This window comes from Urocampus carinirostris, chromosome 8, assembly GCF_059441175.1.
Source record: "Urocampus carinirostris isolate Australia breed hairy pipefish chromosome 8, RoL_Ucar_1.0, whole genome shotgun sequence".
In the NCBI taxonomy this organism is placed as follows: domain Eukaryota; kingdom Metazoa; phylum Chordata; class Actinopteri; order Syngnathiformes; family Syngnathidae; genus Urocampus; species Urocampus carinirostris.
Window position 1 is genome coordinate 32,380,071 of NC_142356.1, and position 13,671 is coordinate 32,393,741.

Below are 13,671 nucleotides of genomic sequence, written 5' to 3' on the forward strand. Positions count from 1 at the left end.
ACTTCCACCTGCACTAATTTTAATCGGACAGCATTGTGACATTTTGAACAACAGAACTAAAACAATTGTGACAGAAATATTATAAATACTACAAAAATATTTCAACAGAAATACGACAAAAATGCAACTACAGTTATATTAAAAATACTACAAATATGAAGCTATTAAAATACTACAAACTACTACAGAAATACTTCAAAAAATATTAAAATATACTGCTATGGAAATACATCAAAAATCATTTAACAAAACACTACAAAAAATACTTTTACAGAAATATTACGGCAGAAATACTACAAAAATACTACATATTTCCTACGAAAATCAAATACTACACAAACTACTACACAAAACTACAAAAGTATTATAAAATACTACTGCAGAAATACAACAAAATACTTAAAAAGTAAAAGTACAGAAATACTACAAAATAACCCAACAATACAACTAGAGTAACACTACAAAAATACTCAAAATATACTCCAAAGATTCTACTATGGAAATAATACAAAAATACTACTGCAGAAATACTACAAAAATACGGCTGCAGAAATTCTACAAAATGCTACAAATATACAACTTTAGTAATAATACAAAAATACTACAAAAATTCTACGATGGAAATTCTAAAAAAAAAATATATATATACATACTACTAAAAAGAATACTATGGAAATACTACAAAAACACAACTGCAGAAATACTACAAAAATACCACATAAATATACCTACAGTGATACAAAAAATACAGAAATTCTACAAAAATACTATAAAAATAGAACCACAATAATACTACACAACTAAGTATCAATAGTAGTGCTTAAAATCGGCAACATTTTTTTTATTCTGCTTTAATTGTTAGTTTTTCAAAACTAATTTGATGAAACAGATATATTATTAACAAATATGATAAAATATAACACGTAGATGTCTGCATGTATATTTGTATATATAAATATATTCATAAATGAAAACATGGGATAGGTCCCCAGGATAGGCCCCTTGGCCAACATTATACTTTAATGCGTCTCGCGACTCCAAATAGTAGCCGACCCCTGATCTGGACTATTAATAAATACATATTCTATACACAGTAAGGCAAGGCTGAATATGTTTCGGAGACAAAACCAAGTGGAGGGCGTTTTCCTTTGTTGCAGCCGAGCCTTGTCACCAGAGGGAGGGGCAGGTGGACGGCGTGATGGGAATGTCCTCAGGGAGCGACTCCTCTGGCAGACAGACTAGTCACATATGCATAGATAGGGAAGCTGCAAAAGAACATTTCACACATGAAAGGCATAAACCCACGACCACACAAATGGCTTTTAGAGCCCACTGTGTTGAATATTTCAATCTGAAACAGAGCTGATCTTAATGTTCGTGTCAGAATTCAGTTTTCCTCATTTTCAAGATTGACGAATTGTTTTTTTCTTAAATATTTTAATCATCGTTTTGTTTGCTGCCAAAAGAAAGACTTCTGAATATTTTGCACACTACTTAAAAGGGCCTGGGAAATAACGATTCGTCATCAAGCTTTACAAGGATGCAATTACGCTGAAAAAGATAATTACTGACTATTAGCATATCCTGACATCTCGGATCTAATTACCAACCGCACGGTACACCGTGACATGTCAATCTCCCATCCCTCTACACTCCTGGAATATGCAACTTAAAGGGACAGTGTGTATTATTGTGCACCTCTTAATGGTAAAAAAAAGTAACAATCGATATAAAATTGAATTAAATAATAAGCAAAAATACACAAAAATAATTGTCCTGAAAACAGTCATTATCTTTTATCAGATGAATCTGCACATTTTAGGTGATGTGTTATTTCTCATATTTTTCTTCTTCCTTAAAAAACATGTTTAACTGGAATTTTTGCAACTCGGCTCTTAGATCAATGAGGAAAAATCATAATCAATTGAGAAAAATAAAGCCAAAAATATGCAACATTAAAATTACTTTATTTTATTTTCTCTTATGAATTAAACTTTAAAATCTGCACAAAAGACTATTAAAGAGCACAGTCACAACATACTAAGATTTGTATCTAAAATTACAGACTCATGACAATACACACATAAGTATTAACTTCAGCAGCTCTTGAAACAACTCATATTTGCAATATAATTAAACTTAGCATGTTGTCAAAATTTTGTGGCTGGTGTTTGCACTTAATTTGGTAAAATAAGGCCTCTCACGTCTGCTAGGCGGTCATACAAGATTTTAAACTGCTTTTTAAATAATAGCCGATCTGGGTCCATCGATCTTACTGTGCGGTGTTAAATTTCATCTACAATAACAACATAAGCATTTGCACACATCCGTTCAACCTCATAATTGGGGTAAGTAAATATTTTAGCAGATGGCCATCCTGAACTGCTCCCTTGCCTTTTAACCCCAAGGGCCAAAATTCAGCTTTAATTATATGTCTTGTCACAGTAATGGAAAGCCTAGTGCTTAGTAGGCGGTCAATAGCTGTTTATGTGTGAGCAGTGACACACAGTATATCAACCTGGGGGAACATTGCCCAGAAGGAAGAGAAGTATATTGAAGAGCAAGGATGGTCAAGAGTAATAGCAAAACACAGGTTTGATGGCATTCTGGAGATAAAAGCTTATAGAGATAATGTGATTGAAATGCAGGGAAACAGTTGAACCAAGATAGCACAAGTTAATAAATGTGGAAATTTTGTACAATTCGACAGAGAGACGTGAAAGATTATTTGATCTCAAATGAGGAATGTCCCGCCATGGAGGATTTTGTTCATTGTCACAAGGTCAGAGACACATCTGGACATTTCCCTGATAATAGATCGGACCAATTATGTCCATCTATTCCAACGAGAATGGGTTTTCCACTCAGTTACCCACATACTGAAATGCCTTCAATTAAGGGTGACAGATGATTAATAAGAGGGATATACTATGCATATACAAATCTAGAAAACAAAAACACTTTATTTCAGTTACCTTTTGAAAAGGAGACAGTTCTACTACTTTGAAGGAAATTTGTCTTTTTCCTACTGTATGTGAATCTCTCATCTACTTCCCTGTAGTTACAAACACTGATGCTAGAGCTGAGTATTTCCGTTAAGGTCTTTTAAAACAGTACAACAAAAACACAAATATAGTAATTAAAACAAAATAAACAAGACACAAAATATATTCTGGGCTTGTTCATAAGACGATGTTCAGCCAAAATAGCATGGGCCAGTATTTTAAGAGACATGGATTTAAATAACAGTCTCTGTGCATAGTGGGACTTTAACAAGTTACCTTATTTTCAACCGTCGGTAGATAAGATGACTCAATGGTAATTGCGCGTGTCAGGAAACGGGCCAGGAAGCAGGAAGTCGGAACTTATATGCGTAGACGATCTGTCACTTTAATTAGGAAATAAAAGTTGTCCAACACACAAACAGATCAAAGACAAAACAAAAAAACAGGTTTAAAGGTAATCAAAATTACAAACTAGGCATTACTCAGATTAAACAGGCATGAACAGGTCTTCAACAAGGTAAAGCAATGGTCTGGCAACGGGCAGTCCCAAAAGGAGCGTTTAAGTACTCCACAAGCAATCAGTTCAATGCGTCTCAGCCGGTGTCAAGGGGCGGGGCCATCTGGGTGCCATGACAACCGTGCAGGACATGACAGCGCGGCCTTTTTAGAGGCTTTATCTTCTGCTAAATACAAGGGATGGGCAAGTACTGATACCAGGTATTGTATCTGTGCTGATACCAGGCTTTAAGATATCGGCGTCCCTCACAATGGTAGCGTCTGCCAGCTAGTGACCGTTTAACAATAACCCGAAATTAAAGAGATGGTAAGACGTCTTTAAATGAACGTAACTTTAAATAAAAAATGTTGGGTTTTTAATATAATTTATAAATGCCACCTTCTCAATCTACTGGTATCTAAAAATACACACCTATATCTCATGTACATTTGCTCATTTTTTTTATCATCATTGTTTGTTTTTTTAAATGAATGAAGATTTTTTTACTACCACCAGGAGGCACTAAATAATACACACTGTCCTTTTAAGGAATTAAAGTCTTATAATATGTTGTTGCTGGAAATCTCTGGAAAAAAAGTTTTATAATCACTCTGAACTCAAGCAGAATTCATTGGATGACTCACACTTCAGAAGAAGCAATTAAGCAGCAATCCATTGCTAACCATGGCATCAAACTCAGAGGATCAAATGCATTCTGTAGATACTGTCACCTAAGCATGTGAGGTGATAACAACCACCTGGCATGTGACAAGCACACAGCTAATGTGAACGTGTTATCACTGTTCCCTAAAGGCAAAGACTAAAACATTTCACAAAATACAGAAAATATTTTGTTTGTTATAATATAAACCCCGAATGAATGTGAATAATCTGAAATGAAATATGCAAAGAAATACATTGTTTCATATATTTTTAGATTGTTTTTTTACAACCCCTCAAAAATATTTTGTTCAATTTAGAAAATGCTTGATTTCCTAAAGCTTGTGAATGAATGCATATAAAGTATTTACAATGAGGACAGCAACTCAAAAAAAACCCCATTTCAAAATATTGTTAACTCAAATGACTAATTCGTTTATTTAAAAAAATACATTCATAAAAAATGAAGATATATGAATAAAATGTTAATTGGAATATGATCTAGGCAGTGTTCTTTTCATAATAAACAAGCACTGTTTTCTTAGGGATACGGTGTGTAAAATTCCACTATCTGGATTGTTCACTGATTTTTAAAATCCCCCAATAATTTAAATGAGGTATACAAATGCAACATCAAGTATGATAAATATTGTTCTTTTAATACGGGTTAGACCGTGAGTGATTGAGTGAAATCGTCATCGTGAAGTAGTGTCATTCGCTCGCCCACTAAGTGCATTATTTTCATTGTAATGTAGTCACTCACTTATGACTGAATGAATTTCGATGAGTGAGTGAGTGAGTGAGTGAGTGAGTGAGCGACTGAGTGACTGAGTGACTGAGTGACTGAGTGACTGAGTGACTGGCTAAATTATTGTCATTGTAATGTAGCGTCTCTCACTCAGACACTGAATGACTGACTTTCAGTGAGTGAGTGAGTGAGTGAGTGAGTGAGTGAGTGAGTGAGTGAGTGAGTGAGTTAATGAGTGAAATTGTTATTGAGATGTAGTGTCACTCACTCACTAAAAGGCAATCATTAACTCTTGCTCGCTTTCACTCACTCACCCACTAAAAGTCAGTCTTTCACTCTGTTACAATAATTCAATCACTCAATTACTCACTAAAAGTTAGTCTGTCACTCACTTGAACAGAGTGGGTACATGGCGTCAAATGGCCGGAATCAGGCCGGGTTCTTTTTCTTTTCTTTGGCGGTGAACAGCAGTTGTTCTCATCCAGATGACAAGCCTCAAGATTCTGATGTGACCGGAGACATCAGTCAATCAACTTGATCCAGGGCGGTGCATCCCCCCTGTATTTTAAGGCCTCTTTGGGCAGGGGCGTGTGCATACGGTCAATGATGTGGAGAGCAAGCATGGCTTTAAAGTGATGATGTCACAGTCACTGGGGGCAGACGATGACCCTCAAACTGCGAACTTGATTGACTAAACCAACAGATTTGTCAAACATTGATATGTCTCACGGCCTTCAGAAGTCTTTGTGAAAGCCTATAGGCCGATTACTGACCCCAGCAACAAGTAATGGTTAAATGCGATTGGTTAAATGCTTATTTATGAAAGCACACATCTGGAAGCGGTGCAACTAGAGAGAAAATAATGAAAGGAAGCTGACAGACATTTTTAATTATTTAATCAGTTGTCATGCTCACAATATAAATACATCACATGATTCAGATATTTTTAGGCCAGCAGAGTAGACCCTGCAGGCTCTGATGGCCCATCATTGGTAGATTGCATCTCAACACGTATTAGGTGTATGTGTTCACCTTCCCCTAAAAGAAGGGCGGATGAAAGGGGCGGTGCATGACTATAATAACACCTCCCCCAGCTGCACTGCCCATGCTCCCCATCCCAGCTTTCCATGCATGTGTGCGCATGTGTGTATGTTTGAAGTCCATATAGCATGTGGAGATCTGTCAATAGAATGACCTCTGGAGGCAGGTCCTTTTTTTTCCCCAGCCGTGACTGCATAATGTACTTTGCATCGCACTGGCAGTGTTGTTTTCTTTGGGGCCAGTTCTGTTGTGCAAGTGAATAGCACTTATTACCGTACATCCGCTCATAAAATTATATTGACTATCAGCGGTTTAAAAAACTGTCTGGATTTGCATGAAGAGCAAAACTATTCATTGTAATTTGAATATTACTGTGGACTGTGCATCGGGTCTTACACTACATAACACTGTGATGACTTTTTAATAAAATGAGTTGTGCATCACTGCTAGTTAAATTTTAAAAAACGTCTTCATAAATGATAAAGGATGTGTTAATTGAAAATCAGATTCACTTGTCCAATAGTAAATAGCTTAAAAGCTCACATATTCTATTGCAGAGCCAAAGAAAGCACTGCACATAAGTGTAATATTGGCAAAATGTCCACATCACTTGCCATTGATACAATTACATTCATTGCTTTTGGCGTGGTTGTTTTCCATTTGTCCATTTATTTGCAGTTTTCTCTTCAAGTCAAGTCAAGTCAAATTTATTCATATAGCCCTTAATCACAAAAATGTCTCAAAGGACTGCACAGGATTACAGTTACATTGAGTTTGTTTTGACTATCCTTTGTCCAGCTCCTTTCCCACAAACATATGACAAAGAGAAAATAAGCAGATGTATATCGCAGAAATAATTTTGGACAGAAATAATGAAAACTATTTTTAAAATTAGCATAATTGCATAATTATCAGATCAGCCGTTTGCCCTAAAGATCCTACTTTCAAGAATTATACGGGGTGTTCCAAAAGTCTTGGGAATATTTGAAGTGCCCATATCTCCTTGAGTGAATGGACTGTTTTTCAACCTTATATATACATATATATACAGGGAGTGCAGAATTATTAGGCAAATGAGTATTTTGACCACATCATCCTCTTTATGCATGTTGTCTTACTCCAAGCTGTATAGGCTCGAAAGCCTACTACCAATTAAGCATATCAGGTGATGTGCATCTCTGTAATGAGAAGGGGTGTGGTCTAATGACATCAACAACCTATATCAGGTATGCATAATTATTAGGCAACTTCCTTTCCTTTGGCAAAATGGGTCAGAAGAGGGACTTGACAGGCTCTGAAAAGTCAAAAATAGTGAGATATCTTGCAGAGGGATGCAGCACTCTTAAAATTGCCAAGCTTCTGAAGCGTGATCATCGAACAATCAAGCGTTACATTCAAAATAGTCAACAGGGTCGCAAGAAGCGTGTAGAAAAACCAAGGCGCAAAATAACTGCCCGTGAACTGAGAAAAGTCAAGCGTACAGCTGCCAAGATGCCACTTGCCACCAGTTTTGCCATATTTCAGAGCTGCAACATCACTGGAGTGCCCAAAAGCACAAGGTGTGCATCCTTCAAGAAAAACATGATTTTCATGCAGGACAACGCTCCATCACACGCATCCAAGTACTCCACAGCGTGGCTGGCAAGAAAGGGTCTAAAAGAAGAAAAACTAATGACATGGCCTCCTTATTCACCTGATCTGAACCCCATAGAGAACCTGTGGTCCCTCATCAAATGTGAGATTTACAAGGAGGGAAAACAGTACACCTCTCTGAACAGTGGAGGCTGTGGTTGCTGCTGCACGCAATGTTGATCGTGAACAGATCAAAGCACTGACAGAATCCATGGATGGCAGGCTTTTGAGTGTCCTTGCAAAGAAAGGTGGCTATATTGGTCACTGATTTGTTTTTGTTTTGTTTTTGAATGTCAGAAATGTATATTTGTGAATGTTGAGCTGTTATATTGGTTTCCCTGATGAAAATAAATAATTGAAATGGGTATACATTTGTTTTTTGTTAAGTTGCCTAATAATTATGCACAGTAATAGTCACCTGCACACACAGATATCCTCCTAAAATAGCTAAAACTAAAAAAGCCCCACTCCAACTTCCAAAATATTCAGCTTTGATATTAATGAGACTTTTGGGTTCATTAAGAACATGGTTGTTGTTCAATAATAAAATTCATCCTCAAAAATACAACTTGCCTAATAATTCTGCACTCCCTGTATAAGGTTGAAAAAAATCAATCAATCAATCAATCAATCATAACTGTAAAACTAAGGATATGATTACCCTTAATATGCTGCAGTGTTGTCACGTGTACATCCCCCCTGCTCATCCGCTGTCTGAAGTGGATCATTTAGGCAAGGTGACTAGCAGTATGTATGAAGTTAGTTGTGGCTCTTGTCCAACCGCATAGGGGCATCTGAACATTATATGTTGTTTTATAGAAGCATTACGTGCAGTGGGAAGATTAATGAGAGAAGCTAATACTCTCTGACCTCACCCAGTTTCACATCTGTCCAGCCACACAGGAAATTAATGATCATGGTGATGCACTATTGTTCAACATAAAACTTGCCCAAAAGCACAAGGTGTGCATCCTTCAAGAAAAACATGATTTTCATGCAGGACAACGCTCCATCACACGCATCCAAGTACTCCACAGCGTGGCTGGCAAGAAAGGGTCTAAAAGAAGAAAAACTAATGACATGGCCTCCTTATTCACCTGATCTGAACCCCATAGAGAACCTGTGGTCCCTCATCAAATGTGAGATTTACAAGGAGGGAAAACAGTACACCTCTCTGAACAGTGGAGGCTGTGGTTGCTGCTGCACGCAATGTTGATCGTGAACAGATCAAAGCACTGACAGAATCCATGGATGGCAGGCTTTTGAGTGTCCTTGCAAAGAAAGGTGGCTATATTGGTCACTGATTTGTTTTTGTTTTGTTTTTGAATGTCAGAAATGTATATTTGTGAATGTTGAGCTGTTATATTGGTTTCCCTGATGAAAATAAATAATTGAAATGGGTATACATTTGTTTTTTGTTAAGTTGCCTAATAATTATGCACAGTAATAGTCACCTGCACACACAGATATCCTCCTAAAATAGCTAAAACTAAAAAAGCCCCACTCCAACTTCCAAAATATTCAGCTTTGATATTAATGAGACTTTTGGGTTCATTAAGAACATGGTTGTTGTTCAATAATAAAATTCATCCTCAAAAATACAACTTGCCTAATAATTCTGCACTCCCTGTATAAGGTTGAAAAAAATCAATCAATCAATCAATCAATCATAACTGTAAAACTAAGGATATGATTACCCTTAATATGCTGCAGTGTTGTCACGTGTACATCCCCCCTGCTCATCCGCTGTCTGAAGTGGATCATTTAGGCAAGGTGACTAGCAGTATGTATGAAGTTAGTTGTGGCTCTTGTCCAACCGCATAGGGGCATCTGAACATTATATGTTGTTTTATAGAAGCATTACGTGCAGTGGGAAGATTAATGAGAGAAGCTAATACTCTCTGACCTCACCCAGTTTCACATCTGTCCAGCCACACAGGAAATTAATGATCATGGTGATGCACTATTGTTCAACATAAAACTTAATAAGAATGTCACATGCAAAATGAATCGGTCAAGACCGAGATTGAGATATTTAAATATTTCTGAGTGTTCAAATAATTAAAGAAAGAAGGAGTTTTCACCGCATCACACTTTGACAACTCTTTGTTACATTCATGATTTTTACTTTCAAATCTTGGTTGGATATAAGTTTTGTTGAGTTTTAAAATGCTGTGTCATAGACTGCAGTCAAGTCAGAAAATCCAGAAATAGCTCAGCTGTTCTATTATAGATATAGCACCAGCACCAGCAGTAGTTTCTGCAAATGGACTGCGTGATGCATGAGTTTTTACCAGCTTAATCCTGCAGTCCAGAAATATACACTGTACTCGTGCTATGTGAATTAAAGACATAATAAATGGCCTATGGATGTCTGTATGTGTCAGCCTTGTGACTGATTGATGATCTAAGCAGTCCCATGCCTGACCCTAAATCATCTGGTGCAGACTCATATTTCCCTACAACCCTGAACAGGATAAGTAATAAGGAAAATGACGAGGTGGCTATACTGATCATGACTGGCACAATTATATCGAGAACTAAAACAAATACATCAAAAATACAACATATTTTACACATGAAAAGCCCAAGCAAACAGGTTTTCTTTAATTGTTCGTTAAATGCATAGGCTTATTTTGTCGGGAATAAAATCAAATTTGTATCGTGCAAAGACCTCTGACTAGGTACAAATAAAATATTCAAATCAAAATAAAACTTTCTTTTTCTGTGCTACAGTTTACATTATATATAACATCATAGGTTAATTTGTTTGTGAAGTCACTTATAAATTTCAACTTTTAAGAATACTATATGAAAGATCGGTATGAAAACAGAAAAAACATTTCTGTAATATACATTTAGTAGTTTACTATATGTCAGTGTAAGTATTAGGTAGGTATTATTGATATGTAACGGAGTGAAATATAGATTATTGTAAATATGGCCAAGAACATGCATGTCAGGTTAATTGGCCGGTCCAAATTGTCCCTATGTATGAATGAGCGAGCGAATTGTCTGTCCCTGTGTGCCCTGCGACTGACTAGCAACCAGTTCAGTGTGTCCCCTGCCCACTGCCCGGAGATGGCTGGGATGGGCTCCAGCACCCCCGCGACCCTACTGAGGATAAGCGGTACAGATAATGGATGGATGGATGGATGGCGGAAGTGACGCAGTGACACATGGTTTGACTAACCTAGCTCTCGCTTTGGGTCAGTTCAGCAAGGTGCTTGGTGCATTGATCAGACAGCAACTCATCCCGCACTGCATGTTTTGTCACACTGCATTACAGTTAAAAAATAAAAGGGCAAGCATCTGCATTTTACCTGGCCTTTGTCTTTTGTTCATCCAAACCAACAGCGTTGTGATGCTGCACTTGCTACAGTTAGAGGCACACCCCGTCACAGAAACTTTGCGGTTGTTATCCCAATGCTATAATGTCATTTTTAGTGGACGACAATTGGCAAAAAAATTGATTTTGTCACTTAAGTCATACTTCACAACCATACTTTTCTTCTACTTTTTTCAAGATGGCGGCGCGACTACACGCAGCGGCTTCACGTGTCTCTCCAGTAAATCTTTTTACTTTAAGTGTTCTTTTATCTCTTATCTTTTCTTTGATAAATACCTGTTCGGCAACTGTCACCTTAAGTCGCCAGGAACTTATTAACCTGGGTCTAAGATTAGATTTCGACTCTTTTCACGATTACAACACCAACAACAACATTCCAAAGGACATACGAAGACCACCGGGGTCTCCCTGGGTTACCTGCCCGCCCAACAAGCGACGAAGACGGCGGAGGGAACGTAAACAAAAACGAGGCTCTCGGGGAGGCCTAGCGAAGAAGCTAAAAAGACGACCACACCGACAAGCGCTTCCGAGTATCTTCCTGACCAACGCCAGATCCATTGTACACAAAATCAGTGAGCTTGAGCTGCGGATAGCTACCAACAGCTTTGCACGGAATAGCAATATTTTTGTGATCACGGAGTCATGGCTTGACCCGCGGATCCCCGACGCTGCAGTTCAGCTAGCAGGACGCACGCTACACCGATACGACCGCAACGAAGACTCCGGCAAAAAAAGAGGTGGGGGACTATGCATTTACGTACATAATGCGTGGTGCAATAACAGCAGAATTATTGATGCACACTGCTCGCCCGATCTAGAGTTTCTCGCGGTATCGTGTAGACCATTCTATATACCGCGAGAGCTAACTGTGCTCATTGTGATAGCTGTTTACATTCCTCCGGATGCTAACGCTAGCACAGCGCTAAACCTTCTACTCGCTGCCATAAACATTCAACAGCTTGCACACCCCGACGGAGCTTTCATTATCGCTGGCGACTTTAATAATGCATGTTTAAGGACTGTTCTTCCAAAATTCTATCAACATGTGAACTGTGCAACAAGGGGTGAAAAAACTTTGGACCGCGTTTACAGCAACATCAAAAACGCATACAAAGCTTCCCCCCTCCCCCACCTAGTAAATTCGGATCACATATGCCTATCCCTTACCCCCTCATACACCCCCATCCGAAGGAAAACAAAACCTGTAACGAGGACAATACAAACGTGGCCTGAGGGAGCCCTCTCCAAGCTGCAGGACTGTTTTGATCAAACTTGCTGGGAGGTATTTGAACACCATGACCTCCAGAAATTCACTGACACTGTTTTATCCTACATCCGTTACTGCACGGATGAAGTCACAGTATATAAAAAAGTCAAAAACTACCCAAATCAAAAACCCTGGATGACCAGCGAGGTGCGCACCCTCCTCAAACACCGCAACACCGCCTTCAGGTCTGGAGACAAGGCTCTTTACGGGGTGGCCAGGGCTGACCTGAAGAGAGGCATCAAGGAAGCAAAATCAGCCTACACAAGGAGGATCGAGCACCTCTTCGCTGGAAATGACCCGAGGAGGATGTGGCAGGGCCTCCAACACATCACCAACTTCAGAGGCCACAACCTGGCAACTGTTGAGGCTGAGGCTTCACTAGCTGAGGACCTTAATCAGTTCTTCGCTCGCTTTGAAGCTGGTAGGCCACATACAGCCACATCACACCCATCAACAACCAGCAGCAACTCCCTCACATTTCAGGAGCACGAAGTCAGGCGTGCGCTGAATACCATAAACCCCAGGAAGGCAACTGGCCCGGATGGAGTACCAGGGAGGGTACTCAGGGACTGTTCCAATCCGCTGGCTGGGGTCTTCACCACCATCTTCAACCGGTCCCTGTCACAGGCGACCGTCCCACCTTGCCTCAAAACCTCCACCATCATTCCCGTCCCCAAAAAGTCAGCAGTGGAAAGCCTCAACGACTACAGGCCTGTAGCTCTCACGCCTGTGGTCATGAAGTGCTTCGAGAGGTTAGTGTCCCGGCACATCAAAAACCCCCTGCCACTCACACTGGACCACCACCAGTTTGCCTACAGGGCAAACCGCTCCACTGACGACGCCATAAACACAGCACTTCACACCGTGCTGAAACACCTGGACCACCGGGGGAGCTACGTCAGAATGCTCTTACTGGACTTCAGCTCAGCCTTCAACACCATTATCCCGGAGATCCTGGTGGAGAAACTTGCACACCTAGGACTCTCTCCCTCCATCTGCCACTGGATAATGGACTTCCTCTCCAACCGCCCACAGTCGGTGAAACTCGGTACCCACGTCTCTCCCACCCTAACACTGAACACTGGCTCCCCCCAAGGTTGTGCACTGAGCCCCCTGCTTTTCACCCTCTACAGCTCCGACTGCTCACCGACCCACCCCACAAACACTATTATTAAGTTTGCTGACGATACCACCTTGATCGGCCTCATCTCTGAAGGGGACGAGGCGGCATACAGGGATGAGGTTGAGTCACTTTCAACGTGGTGCTCGGAAAACCACCTCATATTGAACACAACAAAAACAAAAGAACTGATTCTGGATTTCAGAAGGAATGGCAGGAATCCAGCACCACTCATCATAAAAGGAGACTGCGTAGAGAGAGTCCACTCGTTCAAATTTCTGGGCGTGCACATCTCCGACGACCTCTCCTGGTCTGCAAACACCAGAGCGGTGGTAGGGAAGGCCCAGCAGCGA

General features: G+C 39.7%; 1 protein-coding gene across 1 annotated transcript; it reads left to right on the forward strand.

Annotated features, from left to right (window-relative positions):
• Positions 1-11,508: 11,508 nt before the first annotated feature.
• Positions 11,509-13,034, forward strand: LOC148361662 (uncharacterized). The gene is made up of 2 exons (XM_088342931.1): positions 11,509-12,619; positions 12,682-13,034. The coding sequence occupies exons 1-2, from the start codon at positions 12,334-12,336 to the stop codon at positions 13,032-13,034; spliced, it is 639 nt and encodes a 212-aa protein (XP_088199057.1). The 5' UTR covers positions 11,509-12,333.
• The last annotated feature ends 637 nt before the right edge of the window (positions 13,035-13,671 follow it).

Excerpts from the sequence above, each read along its gene's own strand:
- LOC148361662 (XM_088342931.1), top strand. The coding sequence starts at position 12,334 with ATGACCAGCGAGGTGCGCACCCTCCTCAAACACCGCAACACCGCCTTC. Across the intron at positions 12,620-12,681 it reads CTTCGCTCGCTTTGAAGCTG|GAGCACGAAGTCAGGCGTGC; the intron begins GTAGGCCACATA and ends CTCACATTTCAG.